The sequence below is a fragment of the Ochlerotatus camptorhynchus genome, unplaced genomic scaffold (genome assembly GCF_037179485.1).
Source record: "Ochlerotatus camptorhynchus isolate MF236.1 unplaced genomic scaffold, CSIRO-AGI_Acam_v1.1 ptg000365l, whole genome shotgun sequence".
NCBI classification, from domain to species: domain Eukaryota; kingdom Metazoa; phylum Arthropoda; class Insecta; order Diptera; family Culicidae; genus Ochlerotatus; species Ochlerotatus camptorhynchus.
Window position 1 is genome coordinate 110,302 of NW_027040853.1, and position 24,553 is coordinate 134,854.

The 24,553-nt window shown below is 41.2% G+C and overlaps 2 protein-coding genes across 6 annotated transcripts; one reads left to right on the top strand and one right to left on the bottom strand.

Annotated features, from left to right (window-relative positions):
• Positions 1-12,483: 12,483 nt before the first annotated feature.
• LOC135709820 (splicing factor U2af 38 kDa subunit-like) lies at positions 12,484-13,898 on the top strand. Of its 3 annotated transcripts, none has more exons than XM_065232229.1 (4): positions 12,484-12,654; positions 12,740-12,894; positions 12,967-13,404; positions 13,456-13,898. In XM_065232229.1, the coding sequence occupies exons 1-4, from the start codon at positions 12,611-12,613 to the stop codon at positions 13,554-13,556; spliced, it is 738 nt and encodes a 245-aa protein (XP_065088301.1). In that variant the 5' UTR covers positions 12,484-12,610; the 3' UTR covers positions 13,557-13,898. The 3 variants fall into 3 exon arrangements, with proteins under 3 accessions (XP_065088301.1, XP_065088303.1, XP_065088302.1); XM_065232231.1 differs by having other exon boundaries at positions 13,459-13,898; XM_065232230.1 differs by having other exon boundaries at positions 12,967-13,401.
• Positions 13,899-15,928: 2,030 nt separating this feature from the next.
• Positions 15,929-24,100, bottom strand: PolI (DNA polymerase iota). 3 transcript variants are annotated; one of them, XM_065232206.1, is made up of 4 exons: positions 23,997-24,100; positions 23,772-23,922; positions 23,423-23,700; positions 15,929-18,269 (listed from the first exon to the last, which is right to left on the bottom strand). In XM_065232206.1, exon 4 carries the CDS (start codon positions 18,205-18,207, stop codon positions 16,252-16,254), a length of 1,956 nt encoding a protein of 651 aa, XP_065088278.1. In that variant the 5' UTR covers positions 18,208-18,269; positions 23,423-23,700; positions 23,772-23,922; positions 23,997-24,100; the 3' UTR covers positions 15,929-16,251. The 3 variants fall into 3 exon arrangements, with proteins under 3 accessions (XP_065088278.1, XP_065088277.1, XP_065088279.1); XM_065232205.1 differs by having other exon boundaries at positions 23,993-24,100; XM_065232207.1 differs by lacking the exon at positions 23,423-23,700 and having other exon boundaries at positions 23,993-24,100.
• Between the last annotated feature and the right edge of the window lie 453 nt (positions 24,101-24,553).

A 24,553-nucleotide genomic window follows, 5' to 3' on the forward strand; every position in this document is an offset into this window, starting at 1 on the left:
AAAACCACAAGAGCCCCACAAACCAGAAACCACCAATACCACAAAAATAAAACGCCTCTGGTGTTTGAAGTATCGAATGTTCGACCTTTATTTACTTTTTGTAATTTTTGACGTCTTTTCATTATACAAAAATGATGACGTCTCACAACCCTTCAGAAACACTGTCGTATACACAGTTAATTTTCATTCAAACTTCGCACCAATTAACCCAGCTTTTGACAGCGGCCAGAGTACATACACAGCAAAAAAAATGTAATATCGATCAATGTAATTCAATTGGGTTCTTTAAGCGTATTGAAGTAAATTCATAATCGTAATCTGCATTAAAAATGGAACCCCAACCCAAAATTTCATCAATTTTGGTACACTAGAACTACACAGCAAAAAAAAAATGTTATATCGATCAATGTAATTCAAGCTGGTGTATGAAATAATGATGTAATAGCAAAAAGCAGATACAATATTACATCAATGGATGTAATTTTGTTCGCAAAATCGATGTACATCGTACAACCAACAATCAATACGAAACTAACGATTTTAAATTGGCTCACCACTTTAGTAGCCTATTGGTCCCAAGCAAACGATTAACGTACCCTATTCTAGTTGAAATTCTATTGCTACACTATGTTTGTTTTGATTCGCTATGAAAGTTTAACAGATAACATCAGGGGTGTGTGGATTCATGCAGAACATGCAGGGGTGAGTGAAATAGCTTGGGACTGCTTGGGACCGTTGTTCTGGTACTGAGTGAGCCAAAAATAATGATGATTTTCTTCGGGACCTACTAGTCTTAGAGTTACCTCTATGGTACAACGTTATATTACACAACCGATGGATTGACCTGGTTGCAGCAGTTTGGATGTAATATTCAACAACTTTTTTTTCTGTGTATTTTAAATAAGCACGATTATATTTGCAAAAATCACCTTATTAGCGCCCATCGGTGTCACTTTGTATGGGAGCGAGCTGTCAGTTTGTTAGTTTAGCGTCAAACAGTGAAGTTATTATTTTGCTTCAAATCTTGATTTAAAAATCGAGATGAAAGTGTGTGGGTTCGAAAAAAAATATCGCTTTGCTCAGAAAACGAAGCTCTTTCAGATGATGTATAAAAAACGATACATTTTTCAAAATTAAAGAACCCAATTGTATCAACAATCAATACGAAACTAACGATTTTAAATTGGCTCACCACTTTAGTAGCCTATTGGTCCCAAGCAAACGATTAACGTACCCTATTCTAGTCGAAATTCTAGTACTACGCAATGTGTGTTTTGATTCGCTATGAAAGTTTGACAGATAAAATGAGGGGTTATTGGTTTTTCCTATGTTTCGAGGGGTGATTCGACAAGCTTGGGACCGAAGATAGTACCAGAGGTGAGCCAAAAAGTTGAGCACGTTTCTTCGGGACCTACTTGTCTTAGAGTTACCTCTATGATTGTATGACAATTTCATTTAATAATGATGTAATAGCAAAAAGCAGATACAATATTACATCAATGGATGTAATTTTGTTCGCAAAATCGATGTACATCGTACAACGTTATATTACACAACCGATGGATTGACCTGGTTTGGATGTAATAATCAACAACTTTTTTTCTGTGTATACGTGACACGCGAAGCGAGTAATACTATTCAATTTTACCCGAGGGGCTATTCACTTGTGTGTTTCGATTCAGGCCAACGTATTGATGAACGTATTGAATTGGGTTGTTTAGGGGTCTTGGGGTAAATACATATTCGTTATCTGCATTGACTTATTGCCTTCTCGACGTAAGATCTCACTAACACAACCTTGCTAGTGTATTCGTGTAAAATCGATTTGTTTATTATTTTCAACGACTAAATCAGCTGTTAAAGTGTTAGACTCGACAGCGGTTTGTTTTTTTTTATTTTCAACAGGTAAAATGCATGTATTAGTGAAACTTTTCACTAATACTAACGGTGCTAGAGAACTCTATTAAAAATGGAACCGAAATCCAAAATTTCATCAATTTTGGTACACTTGGAACTATTTTAAATAAGAGTGATTACATTAGCAAAAATCACCATCTTAGCGCCCCTTGGTGGGACTTTGTATCGAAGCGAGCTGTCAACGAATAGATTTAGTGTCAACGATCAAAAATTTAAATCTTGATTTAAAAATCGAGATGAATGTTACACGGATAGAAATCTCCTTATACTTTTTGGCAAATTTCTATTGCTGATTATTTATAAAATGAATAAGTCAACTAATAAGCAGACGTCTTGCAAAAAATTAATGAAGCTAATGTGTGAAATGAAATGTGTAAGCGGTCACACATACCTTTTATGCATTCTTATAGGGCCTATGTGGTTTGTCTTATAGAATGTATAAGGCTGATGTTTTGGCAAAAATGTATAAGTGAAACACATGAATAAAATAATTGATTTTCGTTTCGTGTACGGGATCGATAAAAATATCGTTGTGCTCAGAAAACGAACCTCTATCAGATGATGTATAAAAATCGGTATATTTTTCGAAGCTAAACAACCCAATTATTTTTTATCGAATAAACGTGTATTTTGTGTAGTAATGTATTAAGTTCGTACTTTTTGAATATATGTAATTTTCTGTGTATTAGAAAAAACACTCATTAATGCATTGGTTTGTGATTCGAGCTCGGTGTTATCAGAGAGAGCAGGATATCCGTTTGAGCTTGTTCTGACTTTCGACAGCTTTATTATCGGTTGTTTCAAAACTAAAATAGGTGTACAATAATTAATAAACTGTTAATTTCCTCCATAACCTTACTTACGATTCAGTAGCCCAATTACTCGAATCCACTGCTCACTTCAACTATGCTTTACAGATGGTCCTGGACCTAAACATATTCAGTAATTGAGTAATATTTTTACGTTAATACCTATATATTACCTATTCCAAATTTCTATTTATTTGCAATAAACCGGTAATATTTCAATTCCAGTATCCAACAAATTTCACTAGTAAATTCAATATTTTCTCTTAGAACACGTTATATTAATAGTTTCATTGGCGTCTGCCCGTATATCATTGTTCGTCGTTCCTTTTGTCATTGTTGACAGTTAGTCCTACCGTCACGCATGAAGAACGCAGCTTCAATGCTCGGTTGCGTGGCCGGGCTCCCAGCTGGTCTGTCTTTGTGGCATCATTCTCCCCCCGGTGGAACCAGTGAGCCTCCTTGGTTCCATCTTCCTTGGCCACATCAAGAACTGCAAGCTTGGAGACCGGTCTTCTGAGTATACCTCCATTCGTTTGAACGATCGCCTGCCGAACTCTGCCATCCGCAGCAGTTATGGCTTCCAAAACGCGACCACGCGTCCATCCGTTCCTTCTGGTATCATCTATGATTATTACTAGGTCCCCTGCTGCAACATTCCTCTCCGAGCCAAACCATTTCGTTCTTCTAGTTAGTGTGGGTAAGTACTCCCGTACCCACCGCTTCCAAAACGAGTTCAGCCGTTCTTGGATCATGGCCCACGATCGCTTCAAGAGTGCGTTGTTATCTTCGTACTGCACGACTGGTTGCTTGACGCCAGCTGAGCTCCCTAGAAGGAAATGGTTAGGGGTGATTGCTTCCTGCTCCGCAGAGTCCAGCGGAAGGTAGGTCAACGGCCTGCTGTTGACTATGGATTCTGCTTCTACAATCATCGTGTTATAGGCTGCCGTCAGCGCTGTTTTCACGGATCTGACCATTCGCTCCCAGGCGCCGCCCATGTGAGGTGCACCCGGGGGAATGAATCGCCAAACTGTTGTTGAACTGGTGAACGTAGTCGCAAGCTTGGTATTGATTTGCTCACGTAGTAATCGCTCTGCACCTTGAAAGTTGGTGCCGTTATCGCTGTGGATTTCAACGGGAAATCCTCTACGGCACACGAATCGACGAACGCACGCTACACAGGATTCAGTTGTCAAGTTGCTCGCGATTTCCAGGTGGACGGCTCGTATCGTCAGACAAGTGAAGAGCGCAATCCACCTTTTCACTTTACTACGCCCAACTTTCACAAGAAAGGGACCAAAATAGTCCAGTCCAACGTAGCTGAATGGACGGGTGAATGGTGATAATCTGGCTTGCGGAAGTGGGGCCATCTGTGGAATGCTCGGTCGTGCTTTCCGTATCTTGCAAAGATTGCACCGAGCTGTGACGAAATTCACGAAAGAGCGAAGCTTCGGAATATGAAAACGTTGACGAATCTCATTGACTGTGGTCTCTTTGTTGCCATGCTTGAGTTGACGATGATAGTGATCCACCAGAAGCGCTGCCAGTCGATGTTTCCTCGGAAGGATGATGGGGTATTTGGCATCAGTTGAAGCACATTGCGCTGCCGCGATTCTGCCGTTCACGCGTAGAACTCCAAATTCATCCAGCATTGGTGTGACCTGGTAGATAGTGCTGGATTTCTCTAACGGTCGTTGTTGCTCTGACGGGAGGAAACGATTTGTAGACAGGGTGATAATCTCGTCAGGAAAGGATTGCCACTGAACTAGTCGGAAAATTGAGTTTTCGGCCATTTTCAGCTCCTTCTTCGTAAGAACCTTGGTGTTAAGGCGAACATTGCGACAGTTGTTGGTGAAACGGTGAACGTATGCCATGACGCGTTGCAAATGCGTCCACTTCGAGAATCGTTCGATGTCTACAATACATTCGGGAACATGTATCTCCCGATGAACGTAACAAGCTCGTAGCTCTTCTTCTCCTGATTTTTCCGGATCACTTCTCTTCCAATCTCGCTCAGGTAAGTATAGAAATTCAGGTCCGCTGTACCAGATGCTGTTGGAATTGAAATACGGTCCAGCTCCCCACTTCGTAGCCTCGTCAGCTGGATTATCTTTCGATGCTACCCAGCGCCACTCGGTGCGGTCGGTCGCTTCCAATATTTCGGACACTCGGTACGCTATATAGGGACTGTACTTGTGAGGATCCGCACCAATCCAACTGAGGGCTGCACTTGAGTCGCTCCAAAATACCCGCTTTTTGATCGAGTAGGAATGGCCGTCGATAATGTATTTTGCGAGACGCGTTCCCATCACGCAGGCCTGAAGCTCCAATCTCGGAATAGTGACTGGTTTTAGCGGAACAACCTTCGTTTTTGCGGAAACTAGCGCTACTTCCACTTCTCCATCTTCGTTGACAACTCGAAGGTACGACACGCAGGCACAAGCGTCCCGGCCTGCATCGACGAAGGTATGTAGTTGAACGTTTGCTAAATTTGTGGCCCCTGTCTTTCGAAAGTAGCATCTTGGAATCCGAACGCTATTGATGTGATCGATCATCTCAGTCCATTTGCGCCATTGCTCGAACAACCGATCGTCTACTTTCTCATCCCAGCCGATTCCTAAACGCCAAGCGCTTTGAATGAGTACCTTGCCGAAGACCAAATATGGGGCGAGGAATCCCAGTGGGTCGAAGAGAGACATCACACACCGAAGAATCTGTCTCTTTGTTGGCTTGTGGCCGTTCTCGATGATGGATGCGACATCTCCACGCATCGTAGCTGAAAAACATAACTCATCGGACTTTGTCATCGAACGCATTCCCAGGACGCGTTCAGATTGCTCCTTTTCATCGAGACACATTTGCTTCACCGGATGCTGTTGACTCTCCCCCAAATGCTGAAGAACCGTTGGGCTATTCGAACACCAATTCCGAATTTCGAACCCTCCTCGTTTGTGGATCTCTCGGACTTCAGACGCAACTTGTTTCGCCTTATTCTCGGTGGAGAAGCTATCCAGATAGTCGTCAACATAGTGATTGAAAACTATCCCCTCAACAGCTCGTGGTAATTCCTTCTCGAAAGATCTTGCGTTAGCGTTCTTGACGTACTGTGCGATGGCTGGTGAACACGTCGCACCAAATGTAGCAACGTCCATACGGAACACTTGAGGTTCTTCCGAAGGGTCGTCACGGAACAGGAAACTTTGTGCAGAACGATCCGCACCTCTCGTACGGACCTGATGGAACATCTCTTTCACGTCTGCACTTACGGCTACAGTATATTGTCGGAACCGAAAGACTACGAAGCACAGTGGAGTTACCATGTCGGGTCCTTTTAGTAGAACCGAGTTTAAGGATATGCCATCCACTTTTGCGGACGCGTCCCAGATTAATCGAACTTTCCCTGGCTTGTTCGGGTTGGTCACCGCTCCGAGGGGGAGATACCATGTGCGACGAGGGTCCGTTTCTGCTAATTCTTCCGCTGTCGCTCGGTGCGCATAGCCCTTCTGCTGATACTCGTCAATCTGCCGCAAGATGTTTTGCTTGAGCGACGGATCCTTAGCCATTCTGCTCTCGAGACACTGGAGTCGTTTGACCGCCATCGGGTAACTGTCTGGGAACTCAAAGTTATCATATTTCCACAGCAGCCCCGACTCAAACCTCTCGCCGACTCGTTTAGTAGTAGTTTCTAATATTCGGGCACATCGTTTGTCCTCTTCAGACATTACCGCACCCGTTGGTTTAATTCCGGCCTCCTCAAAAGAAAAGTACTTCTTCAAGGCTTCGTCAAAGGCCTCTTCTCCCCCACACTCACAGATGTGATAGCTGTATTCTGGATGTTCTTGAGTACGCTGACCTCCGTAGACACACCAGCCTAACCGTGTCTTGACGGCCGTAGGGCCACCCGTAACACCTTCCCGAGTTTTTAACGGAAGCGCCAGTCGCAGATTATCGACACCGATGAGCAATTTGGGAACTGCGTTGTGATAACCTCGAACAGGAAGTCCAGCGAGGTGGGGGTAAATATTCATCAGCTTGTCGATTGGTAGACTCTGCATAGGAAGATCCAAAGCTTGGATTGTGCGAACGTCGTTCATTCTGTACCGTTTAGAATTTCCGCAGTCGGAGATGAGGATCGAGATGCGCTGTGAGTCAAGTTCATCCCTGGTCACGTCACCGGTCCACTTCAAGCAGAGTGGCTTTTTGTACCCGGTAACGCCCAATTCCTTTGCCAAACTGCTTTCGATCATGGTTACGGATGATCCTTCGTCTAAAAAGGCAAACGTTTTCACGCTTTTGAGACCATTGTGTAATGTGATCGGAAGTATGCGGAAAAGTAAAGACGGTATGGATGCTTCGTTGAGGTGATACTGTACATGCGACTCGCTGGTTTGTCCCTTGTACTTCGAAGCGGAAGCATGTAAGAGTGGATTGTGCCGATATTGACATCCGTCGACCTCACAGCGTTTCGTACTGCGGCACGCTCTTCGCCCGTGATTCGACAAGCAGGTTCGGCACAATTGCAAACTTTGCACCTTCTTCCAGCGGTCGTCGACCGGTAAGGCGGAGAATATTTTGCAATCCTTTACGCGATGTCCTTCTCTTTTACACACCAAGCAATCCACCTTCCCCGCTTCGGTGTGAATTAAATTCCGATCTCGTGGCTTCGGGCGATCCTGTTTGCTGTATCGTTCGAAAGTAGTGGCTACGTTCGACACGCTGTAGGCATCGCTGACGATCTCCTCCATGAAATCGCTGAAGGTCTTCAAATTTACCTCCGTTTGCTGTCTACGATGTCCAGCCCACCTCATTCGATACTCGGCAGGTAGTTTCTCCACCAAATCTTTCAGCAAAGTGGGGTTCGCAAGATGGTCGTATAGATGTGCAGCGATAATATGATCGCAAAGTGCCTGCACCATAGTACCAAACTCGATTATCATTTCCAGCTTGTCTACCTTTGGCGAAGGTGCGGTTCTCACCCTTTCTGCTAGTGATTCGATCTGCGGCCCATGAGCGCGTTGTTGCTGCGGTGCATTAGTAGCATTTCACTGCTTTATTGGGGAGAGGTGTTCTGACGGGATTACTCTGGGGTTTTGCTCTTTACGCTTAGTACTGGTTTCTCTATTTTCTTCTGGATTCACGTTCCCGGGGGCTGGCTTGGTTATAAATAAAGACAGCCTCTCCTTCGCAGGTCGAACCGATTTCGAACAGGTTTTAGGTACAGCACCTTTGCTGACGTCCGGCTCGCATGGTTTCAACATTCCGTACGGATTCGGATCACTTGCCGTTGGCTGTAGCTGCATTTTGCACCTCGCTAGATGGTCCTGCAAAGCTGCAATTTGCTCGAACGTTAGATCAGACGGTTTGTCTTCTGGGGGTTGCAACAATTCCTTTCTCTTTCCTAGATCCATCGAACCTTGTTCTCCGGAGGTGGTGATAGTTGAATTCTGGTTCCTACTCTGATATCGGCCGAATTACCAATAACGGCTGGTGATTTCCTGGAATGAGTACCAGATCCGGGATTAATTTTCGTCTTCTCTAACTTTTTCACCATCAACTTCACTGAAAGGCTTCTAATCGAACCAGACTCTTCCAAATCAGCAGGTTTGTTTCTCGACCCAATCTTCGATGTCCTTAGCCCGTTTCATGTCTTCTTGCCTAATGGTGTGACTACGAGCACTTTGTAGATCATCTTCTTCCTCCTGCAAGGATTTCTCCATCATCTGGTACTTCCGTTCTAAGAACTTGCGCTCGAGTTCCACATTCATGGCCATTCTCTCGAGCTCACGCATTTCAGTAAGCCGCCGCAGTTCCAGTTGCAGTCTGGCTTGACGCGCGGAAGAAGTAGAAGTGACGGATATCGACGGAGCAGGAACAGGGAGGCACTTGATGCACACCCACTCACAATCTTCTATAGAGTCCGTTACCCCAGCACAGGACATATGCCACCAGCCCTCACAACGATCACAACTGACAAAGTTGTCGGCTGAATTGGGACGGTCGCAGGCCACACAGCCGAGCATTGAAGCGTCCACCTCCGGTGTTCCCTGGGAAGAGTTTCCTCCTTCGCTCATTGTTGAATTTGAATCTTTTGAAGAATGTTATCAGAGAGAGCAGGGTATCCGTTTGAGCTTGTTCTGACTTTCGACAGCTTTATTATCGGTTGTTTCAAAACTAAAATAGGTGTACAATAATTAATAAACTGTTAATTTCCTCCATAACCTTACTTACGATTCAGTAGCCCACACAGCAAAAAAAGTTGTTGAATATTACATCGAAACTGCTGCAACCAGGTCAATCCATCGGTTGTGTAATATCACATTGTACGATGTACATCGATTTTGCGAACAAAATTACATCCATAGATGTTATATTGTATCTGCTTTTTGCTATTACATCATTATTTCATACATCAGCTTGAATTACGTTGATCGATATTACATTTTTTTTTGCTGTGCAATTACTCGAATCCACTGCTCACTTCAACTATGCTTTACAGATGGTCCTGGACCTAAACATATTCAGTAATTGAGTAATATTTTTACGTTAATACCTAAATATTACCTATTCCAAATTTCTATTTATTTGCAATAAACCGGTAATATTTCAATTCCAGTATCCAACAAATTTCACTAGTAAATTCAATATTTTCTCTTAGAACACGTTATATTAATAGTTTCATTGGCGTCTGCCCGTATATCATTGTTCGTCGTTCCTTTTGTCATTGTTGACAGTTAGTCCTACCGTCACGCATGAAGAACGCAGCTTCAATGCTCGGTTGCGTGGCCGGGCTCCCAGCTGGTCTGTCTTTGTGGCATCATTCGGATTAAAATTTAAAATAATAGATTTACGCAAATTTCTCGAATTCATACATTGTACATATGTTCGAACTGTTTGTGCAAATGACTAATTATCGTGTATTTTTACGAGGGGGACGACTCTATCTACGATGCAAAAAAGATTGTGTTTTGCTGTGGCTAGCTGCGCGCACGCTGAGTAGATAGAAAGAAAATTTATGACGATTCTAAAGATTTCCTGCAAAAAATTTATGATCGATGCAAGTAGATGCGACAAATGAAAGAAGATTGTTCGAAGATTGATTCGCTAGTGTGAGATTTGATGACCATCTAAACTTGAGATTTAGATGTGTCACCCCCCTCGTATTTTTATTATTCGTCGAATGTGAATTTTCCGGATTTTGTATTTTTTTGAGTAATGACGAGTAATGATGAATTTTTTGCATTTTTTTCATTCACATATTTTCGATTCATTCTCGAGAGCAATGGATTGCCCCTCCGTTTTACCAACAATCAATACGAAACTAACGATTTTAAATTGGCTCACCACTTTAGTAGCCTATTGGTCCTAAGCAAACGATTAACGTACCCTATTCTAGTTGAAATTCTATTACTACACTATGTTTGTTTTGATTCGCTATGAAAGTTTGACAGATAACATCAGAACATCAGAACATGCAGGGGTGAGTAAAATAGCTTGGGACTGCTTGGGACCGTTGTTCTGGTACTGAGTGAGCCAAAAATAATAATGATTTTCTTCGGGACCCAGTGGTCTTAGAGTTACCTCTATGGAGTTACCTCTATGGTTTTACCTCATCTTTGTGATGATTTTTGTTTTTCAATTAACCTCTGGATTTAATCGCTTGCTATCTTTATTATATATAGATAGACTATACTCTTATGATTTGGACCTTATTCCGCACCTAACCCAGCTAAACAAAAACGGACACTCGCACTGCACCACACTGATAAAATTTCAAACATTGTTTTTATGTGTCCCACACATGATTTTTTGCAATGTGATCAACAAATAATATCTATGTGTCGGACACATACTTAATATGTGTACACATAAAAGCCATGTATAACCACACGTACTATTCATTTGACTCATAAATTTTATGTGTGATTCTGGGTGGATTCTGTTTATGTGTGGAATTTCATATCGAAATTCGTCAATAAAAATGTGTGGAATTTTATTTGTGCAGGTTTCTCCTATCAATTAGCATAAAATTATCAAATCGTATCTCCCGTTCATTCCACACGCCAATGCAGGTATTTTGTTCCGGTACATTCCACAGACAGACCGGGAGGTGTTTGTTTCGTAACGATCAACAAAATGATGCTGCTCCTTATTGAAGTGGATAACTTTACTTCCGACTGCAATATACGAATGAAAATAGATTATTTTGAAATGAAAAGTACAAATTTCCTACATCCAAAATAAAGCGAAGTGGAAATGGTGATTTGTTATTGTTTACAAATGGCTTTTATCAAAACTTTCGGATGTAAAAAGAATACCACGATAATGGTATTTACAGCTGCAAAATATTGCCAGCAAAAAAACTATCGGTGCGCAGCTTTCTATTTTACTACAAATGCGGTTGAAAACAATCGAATAAAATGTATAGTCTAGTATAAGGGAGGAGCGGATTCAAACAAACTACCTTGGCAAACTATATTATTATTACCGAGCCTCCGATAAGTTTGTTTTTGTTTTGTTGTTTATTTTTGTTTTTTCGAATGACATTTCTAACAGCAAAAAAAAATCATCTTTAATTTTGAAAAATATATCGGTTTTTATATCATCTCAAAAGCTTCGTTTTCTGAGCACATCGATATTTTTTTTTTTCGAACGTACAATCAAGATTTAAAGCAAACAAAACATCACTGTTTGACACTAAACTGTGCAACGGACAGCTCGCTCTCATACAAAGGTTACACCGAGGGGCGCTAATAAGGTGAATTTTGCAAATTTATTCGTACTTATTTAAAATAGTTCGAGTGTACCAAAATTGATGAAATTTTGGGTTTGGGTTCCATTTTTAATGCAGATTACGAATATGCATTTTCATTGATACCCTTCCCGCATAAGCGCGAACCATAAATTGACCTTACCGATAATGGTTATAAATTGTTTATAATCCCTGCTAAACTTCAACTGAAATGGTTATGGAACTTTACATGAACGTTTAATGATAAAGTTTTAACCTTAAGTATTATAGTTTTTTGGAAGTGGACCTTACAAATAATGGGTTGTTAAGAACCATTACCATTCAAAATTCTTGTTTTCTCCATACATTTTCGGAAAGAAAACTATACTAAAACCTTTTAACTTATGGTTTGAGAACATTAATGGTAATGGTTATGGTAACCAGTAAGGTCCATGAATGGTTTTGTAACATCGATCAACTTTATGTGGAATATATCGCGAATTGGTTGCCTGTAAATTACTGATTACCAATTCACGATATATTTCACGTAAAGTTGAGCGATAATACAAAACCATTAATGGACCTTACTGACTACCATAACCATAACCATTAATGTTCTCAAACCATAAGTAAAAACGTTCTAATATAGTTCTCTTTCCGAAAATGTATGGAGAAAACAAGAATTTTGAATGGTAATGGTTCTTAACAACCCATTATTTGTAAGGTCCACTTCCAAAAAACTATAATACTTAAGGTTAAAACTTTATCATTAAACGTTCATGTAAAGTTCCATAACCATTTCAGTTGAAGTTTAGCAGGGATTATAAACAATTTATAACCATTATCGGTAAGGTCATGTGATGGTTCGCGTTTATGCGGGTTAAAAACGCAATTCGCAACCCCGCTAATCCGGCCACAAATTTGTCGGATTAGCGGGGGGATACTGTAGTTTTTTTTTTCTGAAGGGCGTTCGCCATCGTTATTCTCTCACATCACCATCACCCTGTAAAATTGACAACAACTACTGTCGGATCGGGGAGTCAGTTCGCCATTTTTACTCTGCTTCCAGAAAAATTCGCTTGGTTGTTACTGCGGAAGTTCAAAAAACATTGAAACGATCTTAATAGATCAGATAACCGCGAAAATACATCAATGAACGATGGCTGAATATCTGGCCTCCATTTTTGGCACGGAAAAAGATAAGTAAGTAGCGTAAATTTGATAATATATCAGAAGAACTGATTTTCACATGCCTCTCATGGTTGTTTGAAATTTTCGTTCTTTGCAGGGTCAACTGTTCGTTTTACTTCAAGATTGGAGCATGCCGTCATGGGGATCGTTGTTCGCGGATTCATAATAAACCTACGTTCTCACAAACATGTTTGTTACAGAATTTGTATGTGAATCCTCAGAATTCGGCTAAATCTGCTGATGGTAGTCATTGTAAGTATGCCGCCGAATGAAACGCTCAGTGTTGCCAGGATTATTTCTAAGAATGCTTTATTGTGATTTTAGTGGTAGCGAACGTTTCGGATGAAGAAATGCAGGAACATTACGACAATTTCTTCGAGGACGTTTTCGTCGAATGCGAGGACAAGTATGGTGAAATTGAAGAGATGAATGTTTGCGACAATCTGGGAGATCATTTGGTTGGAAATGTGTACATAAAATTCCGCCGCGAAGAAGATGCTGAACGAGCGGCTAAAGATCTTAACAACCGTTGGTTTGGAGGACGTCCTGTCTATTCGGAACTTTCGCCGGTGACAGATTTCCGCGAAGCTTGCTGTCGTCAGTACGAAATGGGTGAATGTACCCGTTCGGGATTTTGCAACTTTATGCATCTGAAACCAATTTCTCGCGAACTGCGAAGATATTTGTATTCAAGACGGCGTGGACGTTCCAAATCGCGCTCCCGTTCGCCAAAACGTGGAGGAGGAGGAGGAGGAGGTGGTGGTGGTGGAGGCGGAGGAGGAGGAGGTGGAGCTGGTGGAGGTGGTGGTGGAGGAGGAGGTCGTGATCGGTCTCCTCGTGATCGTCGTCGATCGAGAAGCCGTGACCGTAAGGGACCCGAACGTAACGATAATGGTCGCAAAGGAAGATACTAAAACGACGAAAGGATCCAAATGGTCGGCATTTTTTTTTTTGTGTTTCATTGGTGAAGAAGTTTACCGATTATTTAAAAATGTTTTGGATACTAAACATTAATTCGTGGGTAATCTGGAAAGATTATTTGTCCATCAGCCTAGATTAGGTCCGTTCAACGATAAAAATATAACTATTTCCAGGATGTTTCATTTATCAGATTTGTTAACATGGCTCAGTAAAGCAGAAACGAGCATGTAACTACAATAAACATTCATTGAACAGATCTATTATAAAGTAATTTCACAAAACTCACAACAATTGTATGATTTTACGGTACCTAATAATACTTTCTGAGAAGTAAATTGTGGCCATCGTTAATGTATATCCGAAACCCCATTTTAGAACTAAACAAATAAACCCCATTTAATTTTTGATGTAGGGGGAGGATCGGCATAGTGAACAGGTGGGGCATATTGAGCATCCCACAGTTTGGCCCTGGATCTCTAGCTGCATGAAACAAATCAACTGGTAGTAAGTTCAATATCATTATGATCTTGATCCTACCACCAATAAATTTGTTCCGAACGGCCGGAAGTCCAAGCTGGTGCACGGGATGCTCACTATGCCCCTCTTACCCCTAAGAACTATTCTGTGAGTCGGATGACATTATTATCCGTTTGATTTGCTCGGAGACTCACTCACACTTTCGTCACCTTACTAGTGACAGAGCATACACAACTCGCAAATAGGAGGAGGGTGTTGCACTGCTTCGTCATATGAAGCCCATCTCCATCATACGCGTCAATAAACAGTGATATATTCACCATTTTTGCATCAGATTATTTGCTCACGAGCAAAACAAGCTGACCATTGCATTAGGTCTAAACTAACATTGATCGATACTCTTCACCGACTTTCTCTTTCGTTTAATAATCACTTCACATCGTTCACATAATCGTTTCTTGTTATGTTTGTCGTATTAGATGCTAGATAAAAGCTTCTATTATCGAACTGTGTGCTGAAAATACCTGGGAATGTCTGATACAAAGAGAAAGTCGATGATAGGAATCTGTCAATGTTACTTAGAACCTAATGCAATGTTCAGCTTGAAAACACGAGTAATCTAAACGAATTGTAGGGGGCTGGCGAAACACTGATTTAAAGAAGTTAAGCCGAAGAAAAACCTGGCATAACAAGTTTGCTCAGTCGTAAAAATGTAACCAGATTGAAGCTGAAGGAATCTTTTGAATATATTCAGCGAAGTTCTGGTGAGAAAATACAGTGAAATTAATGTATATATTTTTTTTTTGTCAAAACAGTCAATGGATGCCAAAGTCATCCTTTAACCCTACGACAAAAATGTTTTTGTAGCCGAGTTATTTACAAAACAGAGAGTCGATAAGACAATCGATCAATGTAGGATTGGTCTATGTATATGAAAAGTGACACGAGAATTCTAGATAGAGCTGGAATTAGGGCCTAACAGCTTTTGTAAACAATGGCTTCTCTTGGTGATTTCTAGAAATTCAAGGCTCGCCTACGCAAACCAACATCCTCATCGGGTAGGGAAAGATTTTCCCTATCCGGTGGTTAGGTTGGTCTGCGTGGACGTGCCTTGGATTCCTAGAAATCATCGATAGAAGTCATTGTTTACAAAAGCTGTTACGCCCTAATTCCAGCTCTATCTAGAATTATCCTTTTTTTTATTTCATGACGTATCCGATCGTTTCAAAACAGGGATATTGGTGTATCCAACTTTTTTTTTATTTAGCTTTAGTAATAAAAAATGAGTGGTGATTGGAAACATTATGGTACTATTATTATTATTGAGATCGTTTTCGAAAGAAGCGGGGCTTGATTGCTGCACTTTTTGCATTTGGGGTAGACAACAATAAACTGTATTCAGAAATAATAGAAAAGTATGGAATTCAAAAGTGGACTGTGCTAGGAACAAGGAACAGACACTATAACTGTACAACCAATTATTTTCGAAAACAAAAAAATCGAAATTTACGAAACTTTTTTTTTTTTTTTGGATTTGTTTTCCGTGCTGAGCACCAATGCTACCGACGCCAGGAAGGCAGCTCCCACACCTGGACCCTACCTATCGACCCATCAACTCATGAACCGGGGACCAACGGCTTTACTTCTCTTCCGAAGGAAAGCGTGATCAGAGATGTTATGCCTCAGATCATACCCAGGCCTGCTGGGGTGAGAGGCAATCACGCTTACCACTACACCACCGGCGCAGCTAATTTTCGAAACTTATTTCTTTTAGCAGTGAAGTCGACACGGAACCGCCTTAAATATACCATTACAATTCCCTCGAATGTCAGTCACAATTAACACAAATCAATATTCAACATTTGTTACGTTCGAGTGGACAAGAGTTGATCTTTATTTTATTGTTCTTCTCATATCTCAGTAAAAAAAATCACTGTTATGTTGTTAACAATGTAAGTTTCTATATTTATTTCATCACTATTTTTTGAATGTCTTCCTGTTGTTGAGAATAGTTTCGTGTTTGATACTAAGATAGCATTTTTATTTTGAGAAATACTCAAAAACTGGACATCATAAAGGATAATGGATCATAATTGTAATAGTAATATTTACAGCCAAACTCATTGATTGTAGTAACAGAAAAAAACTATTCTTTCATATCGTTAATAAATAAACATAATATTAAGCCGTTTTTGTTGTGAGAGAGCATCGCTATGCGTTCTTTACAAAGTACCGATGGAGCGTATTTTTCGAGCTCGAGCTAGCGCTGTTAGCTATCGATGTGCTAGAGGATGCAGGATTAGATATTCGCCAGTTTTCCAGTAACTCCTTCTGCACTTCCAAGGGTAATGCACTGAACACATCCGGGTCGACATTAGATGGCAGGTTATTTTCGGTGCATGTCTTTGAGCTGCCGTCACTAAGCGTACCTAACGATAACGATGACGATTCTGCAAGTGAAGATGGTTTTGTCGGCGTGGACGTGGACAGATGATTTTTGAAAAATCCTGTAGATTTTGAACCGGATGGAATGTTTGTTGCATTGGAAGGCTCTTGATCGTACTCTTTTGAGTTTAGTCGAAGGTCAGCTACACGCAACTTACTGGGAGATGCAGAATCATCTTCACAGGCTGTTAGAAGACTACTGTTCTTTCGAGCGAGGAATGTCGCCAAACGCCGACACTTTTTAGGTGACGGTTCAACATCTGATTCCGAGCCGGACAGTGAAGCTACCGAAGCGGTATCTGACATACCAGCGCTCGATGATGGATCACAATCCATAGCGATGGGTAGGGACCGGTTTGAGGTGAAACTATCACTTAATGTGAGCGATTCGTTGCTGAGGTTTGTAATCGACTGCACCTCAATGTCGGACTTCTTGATAAGAAAGTTCGCTATCGATTTAGATCCTGCTTTACGTTCTTGGAATTTAAAAAACGAAAGGCCCAATAAAGTTATGTTAAACGGTTGCCGAAGATCGACCATCCGTTCAAACACCTTCATCACAACGACAAGAATTTTATCCTGAGCACCATCGGCCAATATAAGTTTTCCGTCTTTGTGTCGAAAGTAGGAGGGTAGTATTTTATCCTGCTTACACTCACGGTGGCTCGTTTTCTTCACAGAGTCATGTTTTCGGACGGTTACCTTAATTGCAATAGGAATGCGGCCATCATCGGCTATATTTTTCACTAACCGCACCAAAAGATGTCGAAACTTGTCCTCAGCATCAGCACGAATGGAAATCGCAGGACAAGAGTCTTCCAAACCAACTGATTTTGGTTTTCCCGTTTGCTTTACTGGAGTATCGTCTTTACCAAATGACATTTCCTTTAATTTGCTCGATTGTTCGTAACCTAAACGTGTCGATAGCTGTTGAAACGAAGCTTCCTGTAGTTCACGAACAGTCTTTATACCACATTCTTCTAAAATTTGAGCTGTTTTTTCACCGATTCCGGTTAAACTTTTGACCGCTCCCAGTGACCCTACGAAGCTCGCTGTACAGTTGGGAAGTAACACCGTTTGTTTATTTTGCTTGTGCACATTGCCAACCAACTTCGCCAACAACTTGTTATGAGCGATTCCTGCGCAGCATTTCAAACCAAGTTCGCAAAAAATACGATCACGGATTTGTTTGGCTAGGTGGGATGCTAGGATCAACCTTCGATCACAGCCACAACTACATGCTCTACGGAATGCCTCGCGGTCTGTTAGTCCTGGGTCTTCCAGTGGTGGATGTATAAATCCTTCCACGCGCTGAAGTTTATCCAAATTTTCGCCCTGCTCCAACTGTTCGTTGATCTCCTTTGTCACGTCCAAATAGTTCTCGTCCAATCCAAGCTTCTCAACGTTCGGAGTAAATTTGTGCATAATCTCGTTTATTTTGCAGGACATTTGTTTATATTTTGTTAAATCTTCCCCGTTGACGAGCACCAGATCTGGGCACAATTTCTTGGCCTCATTAATCAGCATCAGCTTCTTGATGCCGTACTCTCTTGCAATGTAGTTGGAAGTAACCACATTGAAACGTTGCTTGATTCCAACCGGTTTATCCCTCAGGCTAGGATCTAGTATCTCTTCAACCTGTGCGTAGAAATAGTCCATATCCACATGTATGATCACGCGGGGATGGTCCTCCGACTCGTTTTGTGCGTCCAAATCCTCCATGGCTCGTCGTACTCATTCAATACCATACGATCCGGTTGACCACAGTGACCTTTGCAAAATATCTGTAATAAACGAAACAAATATGTGGTTAGAAACGAAGACCGTTTTGCTACCAACTCCGTAGAAATCTAGATATAGCGGACGACACTCTTGAAAAGCAAATACGATGCAGTTCAACCGTCCCTAACTCGATATTTAAACTGGTATTCAATCAAAGCACCATCAAGGAAGGTGGAGGAAACATTTATGGGAAAAGTGGTTGAACTTTTTCGAGTTTATCAACTGAGGTTATTATCTCATTGGGCTCTCCATGTAATACACAATACTGACAGCAAACACGAGCTATGGTTCTCACTAGGTCAATGTGGCTGTGCGATTACAAAATCGAGAACATGTAAGTACGAGACATCAGCTATCAGCAATAAGTATTGACCGCAAAGAATTCGTATTGAAAGTACACCGGATTCAACCGCTCAAAAGTAAAAGTTCAATTTCAAAAACGCGTAAATTCCGAAACCCAAAAAAAAAAAGACAAATGAAAAAATATTGAACAAAGAAACCCAACTCCGAAAACACATCCGCCGAAATCCATACAAAACAAAAACGCGAAAAATGCGCAAGAACCAAATTCAAACAATGAAAAAAAAAAACAAAATTGATAATGGATAATTTGAAGTACCTCTATACTATAACAACCACACTTTTATTTATTTCTTTTTTTTTAATAAAATCTAAAACGACTTGTTAATGCCAAATCACAACTAAACGAGAGTAATTGAAAATTATTTGAAAGTAAACTCCTGTTTACCCCACCGCCAACATTTTTTATTTGCTTTTATTTGCGAGAAATTGACGGTTAAAGTCATTGTTTACAAATGCAATTACGCCCCTTTGAAATGTAGGCACTGAGATGTTCACACCGAAATCCAGCAGTAGCACACCCCAAGAAGAATTGCTGTTTGGGAAGACCAAATTGATGGAGGTCAGGAGGAGGTTCAATGAACTCCATGACTTCGTCAAAGATAAGAGCAACGTTCACAAGCCAATAAAGGAAATGGTGACGGGCATTAAATCCGCCATTATTGCTGCCGAACGTGAACAGGATACGCTGAGAACGAGATCCGTGACTGCCGAAAGGGCACTGATCGAGGTAAAGAAGAAAGCAGCAGCTGAAGCACAGGAGACGCCGAAGGGACCTCAAAATCCACGCTCGGAGAAGAGGAAAAGGGAAACGCCAGGAGAGGAAGGAGTTAAAAATAGTCAAGAACGACAAGGAAGACAACAGGGAGGAGGGATGGCGTACCGTCGAGAAGCCGAAGGAGAAGTGGAAAAAACAGAAAGAAAAAGAAGTGACGAACAGAAGAAGGAGAAACCCAGGCCTCGTCGGGAGCGAAGTAAGGGCGATGCTCTGATCGTCGAGGCAAAAGACAAAACGTCGTATGCAGCACTCCTCCTTAAGGATCGAGAGGATCCGGAGTTAAAGCAACTAGGAGAGAACGTGGTGAAAACCAGGCGCACCCAAAAAGGCGAGATGCTCTTTGAGCTACGATAAGCTGTTGGAGTTGGGCAAGGTCAAGGTTGGGTGGTCAGTGTGCTCGCTGAAAGCCACTCCTCGGATTACCAAGCAACTGGAGCGATGCCGGTAAGGAACTGCAATGGCCCTGATAGATCTGATCTGCGCAGGAATTGCGGGGAGAAATGTCATATTGAAAGAGGCTGCACGAAGCAATCGCGGTGTTTGCTCTGAAAAAAGGACGGTAACGATCATACGACGGGAGGCTTCAAATGCCTAGCATACAAAAAGGCGATGGCAGACCAACAGTAATGGAGGTAGCCCAAATAAACCTCAATCATTGCGACACTGCTCAGCAACTGTTCTGGCAGTCGACAACAAAATCAAAGTGCGACGTTGAAATCACTGCGGAACCGTATCGAGTCCCTTCCGATAACGGTAACTGAGTGGCGGATAGAGCTGGGATGGCGGCTATACAAGTTATGGACAGATACCCTATTCAAGAAGTGGTTGCGAGCTCATACGAAGGTTTCGTGATCGCCAAAATTAACAGAATCTTCATATGTACCCCCCAGATGGACTATGGAGCAGTTCCATGAGATGCTGGATGGATTTACCAAAGAGCTGATCGGACGAAGACCGGCAGTCATCGGAGGAGACTTCAATGCTTGGCCAGTGGAGTGGGGAAGCATATGTTCCATTGCAAGAGGGCACAGTCTGCTGGAAGCTCTGGCAAAGCTTGAAGCTATGCTGTCCAACGAAGGCACCAGCAGCACTTTTCGCAGAGACAGCCGGGAATCCATTACCGACGGCACTTTCTGCAGTCGCTGGTGGCAAACATGAATTGAAGTGTACGACCACCAGGCGATCCGATATGACATCGACCAACGGAATACCGTGGCAGTACGGAGGACGAGAGCTTGCGACCGGAAGTGGAAGACGATGACCTTCGACAAGGATTTTTTCGTTGAAGCACTCCGTGTGGCCAGGGGCCCCGCGGATCTCAACGCGGACGAGCTGACAGAAACGTTAGGGAGAGCATGTGACATGACCATGCCTAGGAAACTGTAGTCAAAGAACATACGGCGTCCAGCTTATTGGTGGAACGTGGCACTTAGCAGTTAGCACCCTCCGCGCTAGTTGGCTCAGAGCCAGAAGACGTGTTCAGAGAGCAAGAACATAACGTAGAGGAGTGTTTCGAGCGGCCAGGGCTGCACCTAAACGAGAGATAAAGCAGAGCAAGTCAAACTGTTTTAAGGAGCTGTGTCGAGACGCTGATGCCAATCTCTGGGGTGACGCATATCGAGTAGTGATGGCGAAGATCAGAGGTCCAACGATGTTCGCTGAAATGTGCCTAGAGAAGCTGAAAGTTGTCGTGGAAGGACTTTTCCCGACGCACGACCAAAGAGAGGGATATAATGTCGAAGTCTCCAACGAGGAACTCGTAGTAGTGGCGAAAGGAATGAAGATGAAGAAAACTCCCGGTTCTAATGGAATCCTCAACGTGGCGTTGAAAGCTGCGATCCAGGCGTCCCCGGAAATGTTCAGAATTATGCTGCAGAAATACCTGGACGATGATCACTTCCCTGATAGCTGGAAGATACAGAAGTAGTGTTGCTACCGAAACCAGGAAAACCGCCGGGGGATCCATAATCCATAATTCTTTAGAGTCCAGCATGTTAATATCCCGGTTGATTCATATATTCTATATAAGATAATATACAAATTTTTCTATGTTAAAGTACAATGAAGTTATCAATATTCAAAACAAAATATTTTTTTAAACACTGATCTTTCAACTTTAGCTTCAAACTACCAGTACACTATTCAAGCGATAGTAATGAAACTATAGAAAATGATTCTATAGGGAATATAATTTCCTATTTTAGAGCCTAACATGAAAGTTAGTCACATCTGTTACTGAAAAAAAGTTTTCATATAATTTCTATTGGGCAAGGTTGCAAATACTCATTTCTGCTAAAACAATGTTTTTTTTTTTTAATTATGAAATAATTAGATGCTCTGATCATATTTTGAATAGGTAAGATACAAGAAGAGGTTACAAAGAATGTCTTTGACATATTCAACCTGTTTATTTCACTTCATGAGAGTCACAATCAGCGATTTTTCACACACTCACTCACTCACTCAGCGATCAGCAAATCGCAGATTGTGACTCATAGAAAGCAAAATTTACAGGTTTTATGTTTCAAACGCATACTTTGTAAACTTTTTTGTAAGTTACAAGTAAAACATGTCATCATACCATCTTTTGGTTTTATTATTCCGAAAAATATTATTTTAGCTGAAATGAGTATTTGCAACCTTGCTATTGGGAATGCACATATTTTTTCATTAACAAAATTAATGTTTTTAACTAAATTCCACATAACATTCATGTGATCACATGAATTCTATATGATAAGTCAGATAGACTTCATTGGACACATAAGATTCATGTGATTCTGAGGTGCGATTCTCAATTATGTGGAATTCACATGTATATTTTCAATCGAAAATGTGATTTATTTTTTGAGTGCACCCCAGGACCCCACTGTGAACAGGGCTGGTCAGTCAAGATGATCGTCGGTGCAAGGCAATGACATTTATATAACGTCTGGACCCGAGACGGCTAATACATAGGTGTAACAGTCGGAAGAAGTGTTAGTTTGTTTACTTAAATGAACCATGCCCATTTTGTTATGGCATGTTTGCTATAAGAAATGCGCCTCGTGTTTATTAGCGAATTTCACATCAAAGATTGATTAATTGAGTAGGAAATCAGTTTGGCACGGCATTTGTGACCAGCATACACCTTCTGGTAGTATAAAACAGGTCAAAAACTGTTCAAATCCGCAGATAAAATTTTTGTTTTGAATTTCTGTATAGCAAAATAGTGAACTTTTCGTGAACATTAACGGCAAAAAACTCACCAACACTGGGAGACTGTGAGTTCCTGCCCACCTGTCATAAAACCGTCTCGGTCTGGACCAACAGGCGGAACATCCAAATGTAAAAATTAACTTTAAACGCAAATTTCTCGAGAATAATGATAAATGAAGTTTGTTCTATCACATGCTGGTGTTATGCAGCTAGGTTTTAAAAACAAACAAGCAAACTGACGTTTTTCAGCAAACAAGCAGACCCAATCTTGACACCCGATCCAGGTTGAAACTGAATAATAAACAAATTCGCTATTAGATTGCTTTTTTTTGTGTTGTCTTTCGACTGGCTAAGACCACAGTTGGTCCATCTCGCCTATTAGATTGCTTGGATGTCTTTTGATTCTTGATAAATTTTTGTTTAAAGTCATTGTTTACGTTTGGTTGCTGCGCCTATTTCAAATGTTGGTATAATTTACTGACTATCGCAGATATTATTGAGAACGATTATGTTACAGGATTTCTGCAGGTGCCTAAAACAAAAATCGTTATATAGTACATGTACCATGTAGCGTACGAACAGTTTTAATGCACTGTGCTAGTTACATCTACCTAATTTCTGTACAAGTTTCCAACTTAGAACAGAACAAATTTAGATAGTTTGTAGGAAGATCGGCTCCACTGCAGTCATAGAGTGGTTACATATTTTCCTAAATAAAATAGTTACGTTCTATCGTTTTCAAAAATGATTTCCGACAAGCCGACAAGCTTATCAAAACCAAAATTCACAAAAGCGCTGTAGTAGCATTGTTTTGTTTACCTTTTTGTTGCTGTTGTTGCTCAAGTGCTGCTTCAGCCTGTCGCGAATGACAACACAAAAAAGAATTAATACTGCTCTCTCACTTGCTCGCTCGCTCGCTATTAAGTCACTGACTGTTGCAATTTCTCATTCACTCTTCCTCTTCTCCGTGCTCTATAACGTTACACACTCGTTCAGGCAACACACTTTCCCCGTTCTTTTTTGGAAAGTTTTTTGTCGACTTCGTAGTTGTTCAACAAGGGGATACTTTCCCTGTTTCCTGAGAATTTTCCAAGTGTCTAGAATGTTCAACCAATTTCACCAGCATAAGTTTGATTGTAATTTGATCTGAAATTCACCCGACACGTACCTAATAGCAAGCTCTACCAAATCCAAAAATTTGATACGGTCAGTGCTCGCAAGATTTTTTTCCGGAGTCCTCTCAGATTGTAGTTTTTCGCTGGGGAATAAACAATATTCCCACTCGATACACAATGCACTGTTCTCACTCGTGGATAATACTAAAACGAGAAATATATAGGTATTCACGGTTTAATTTGTACCAACTTTTCACGCAACGAAATACCGTACCTACAGCAAAACAGCAGATAATCATTCGTAATCGTCGTGTTGCTTCCAGTTTTTGCTGCTTCTACTGATGATGAGGTCGTGCTTGAGTATTTGGATTCACTCCTCTGTACGCATATCCAACACTGTTGCACTCTTCACTATGGGTAATGCAAAGTTGTTGCAGCGTTTCTGATTCGAAATGCTACCAACACATTCTTGAATTTAGTATCTCGAGTATCTCCCAAAAGGTTGTACTCATTGGTGTACGTGTAGTTGTCATTATTGTTTTACGTTTTTATCTACCACACATTGTTTTTGTTTGTCAATGTTGGCAACATAGATTGTTTGAAATGGTAGGAACTTTTGTATATTTTGAATCACCGCAAAGAATAGGCCAAAAAACTTGGCTTCTTGTGGCCATCTTGAAGGACATAATAAATGGAAGATTATAGAAAAAGCTCTTCGCAGATGTCGCCACTACATGATGATGATAATTTTGCCAAGCTTCATATTTATAAAATTCGTGAAAATGAGCATTAAAACTTAACTTTCATCAAACCTGCAAAGCTTCCTTCCAATACA

Coding starts and splice junctions, on each gene's coding strand:
- LOC135709820 (XM_065232229.1), top strand. CDS start 12,611: ATGGCTGAATATCTGGCCTCCATTTTTGGCACGGAAAAAGATAA. Junction 12,895..12,966: donor ATCTGCTGATGGTAGTCATT/GTAAGTATGCCG, acceptor TTGTGATTTTAG/TGGTAGCGAACGTTTCGGAT. Junction 13,405..13,455: donor AGGAGGAGGAGGAGGTGGTG/GTGGTGGAGGCG, acceptor GTGGTGGTGGAG/GAGGAGGTCGTGATCGGTCT.
- PolI (XM_065232206.1), bottom strand. CDS start 18,207: ATGGAGGATTTGGACGCACAAAACGAGTCGGAGGACCATCCCCGCGTG.